This window comes from Giraffa tippelskirchi, chromosome X, assembly GCF_054371585.1.
Source record: "Giraffa tippelskirchi isolate mGirTip1 chromosome X, T2T-mGirTip1v1.2.pri, whole genome shotgun sequence".
Classification (NCBI taxonomy): Eukaryota; Metazoa; Chordata; class Mammalia; order Artiodactyla; family Giraffidae; genus Giraffa; species Giraffa tippelskirchi.
The window spans coordinates 52,347,447-52,349,289 of record NC_137289.1 but is presented as its reverse complement, the minus strand read 5'-3'; the positions used below and the strand labels follow the sequence as shown (position 1 = coordinate 52,349,289).

General features: G+C 54.0%; 1 protein-coding gene across 1 annotated transcript; it reads right to left on the bottom strand.

The window, feature by feature from the left end:
* Positions 1 to 219: 219 nt before the first annotated feature.
* Positions 220 to 835, bottom strand: TCEAL3 (transcription elongation factor A like 3). The gene is given in 3 exon segments (XM_081566364.1): positions 220 to 254; positions 257 to 724; positions 727 to 835. Coding segments are annotated over 3 exon segments (612 nt in total).
* Positions 836 to 1,843: the final 1,008 nt, after the last annotated feature.

Here is a 1,843-nt window from a genome sequence, read left to right as displayed (position 1 = left end):
TTACAGTGTACTATGAACATCTCTTCCATGAACGTGGGTGAAAACCCCCTACTGAAACATAGAACACTGTAGTTGGATCAAAAGGCTGCTGGTAAGGACAGTGACACCTAAAGCAAAGTATCAGCTTGAGGATAAAGCACATAGCCTGGCAAGTGACTGCCAGGGAAAGCAGGGTCAGTGATATTCTCATCAAAGAAACCAGAATCTAATGCCAGGGCATTAAAGATATGGGATATCATGTAAGCCTCTTTGGCTCCTCCCCTCATTCCCTTGACACCCTGTTGCCCCCTTGGGGTGAATGGATCCTGTACATCTCTTTGTCTCCAATGAAATCCACCCATTTTCTGTCTTTTCCTTAGCTCTTCAAGCTGAGCCCTTGACAGATCTCCACATTCTCTCAGCATCTCCTCACCTCCCAGATGCCTTTCCTGTAAGTTGTCGTGATAGTCCTTGGGGGAATCCTCCGTCGTCCTGTCCGTTTTTCTTTTTGCCTTCTGGGGCACATAATCTTCAGCAGGGCGCTTTTCGACAGTGCAAGACTGGCTCTCTGACTTTGCCTGGGATTCCAGCTTGCCCTTCTTGAGTGGGTTTCCCTCAGCTTTGGACTTGCCCTGCTTTTCTTGCTTCCCCTCTTCTGCGGGTTGACCCTCATCTGCAGGTTGTCTCTCATCGTCTGGCCGTCCCTCATTCTGGAGCTCTCACTCCTGTCCTGACTTCCCCTCCACTCTGGCTTTTCTTTCTCATCTGACTTTCCTTCATTTTCAGGCTCTACTTCATCTTCTGGCTTTCCCTCACTTTCCAACTTTCCTTCATTTTCATTGCAGAGTTTTTCCATGTTGAGATGTCCCCTCCTTTTCCTGTCCTGGGGGATGAGGGTGGGACTGGGGGGGTGGGGAGAAGAGACAAAGAGTAGACAAGGGAGACTGAGGGTTTGGGGTGGAAGGCAGGTCTGGACAGCACTGGCATCTCACCCACGTCAGGGGTCCCTGACTTGGTCCAGCCTAGTGTGCCTTCTGCCTACCCTTTACCCCACCATTCCTCCTGCACTGAGAGCCAACCATTCCCTGGAAGGCCCTGCCACCTTGTACCATCCTTTAGCGTGGCAGGGAGGGCGTATATTATATGTGGTGGGGGGATGGGAAGTGGGGCCCTCAAATGCTGCCCAAGCTGTGCCCCCCAGCCCCGTGCCTGTCCAGTGCCCTCCCCTTTTTTTACTGACCTGCAGGGATTCTGGCCAGGTTCCTCCTCCTTTTCTAGCCTTGCAGAGTGTTGGGAACAGACATGCAGACTGACATGAGATGGAGAGAGGCTGCACGGTCCATGGACTGGGGTCCCTTTCCTGAATCCGGGCCCTCCTCATCCTCCAATTTTTCCCCTACCTCTCCTGCATCCCAGCCACCATTACTTTTCAGGCCTCAGGCACCAGACCAGGATGCTTTCCAAACTATTTTGGATCTCTGTGTCTTCCTCTCGCGCAAGCAACCCGCCGCATCCCCACCCCTTTATGTGAGGTCAGTTATTTCCTCCTGGGCTCAGAGTGAGAAAGGGAGTTATTTTTAGAATTTGTCTACGTTTCACAGTCGCACTGCGGGGACGCACCGCCCCCCCCCCCGCAATTTCAGGCTCAAAAATGGGTGGAGGGCACAGAGGAGAGCCATCGAGGAGGAGACGGGGCCACCTGCCCACATTGCACCTCGCGGCACGCCTCATTCACCTCGGGACCCCCTCTTCTTTCCCCGTTTCTCCCCGCTGCTCCTGTATCCTAGTCCCATCAGCTTCCACCCCTGCCCGGGACGCCAGCAGTGGCCACCTTCACACTGACCTGCGGGGCCCGGGCCAGGTC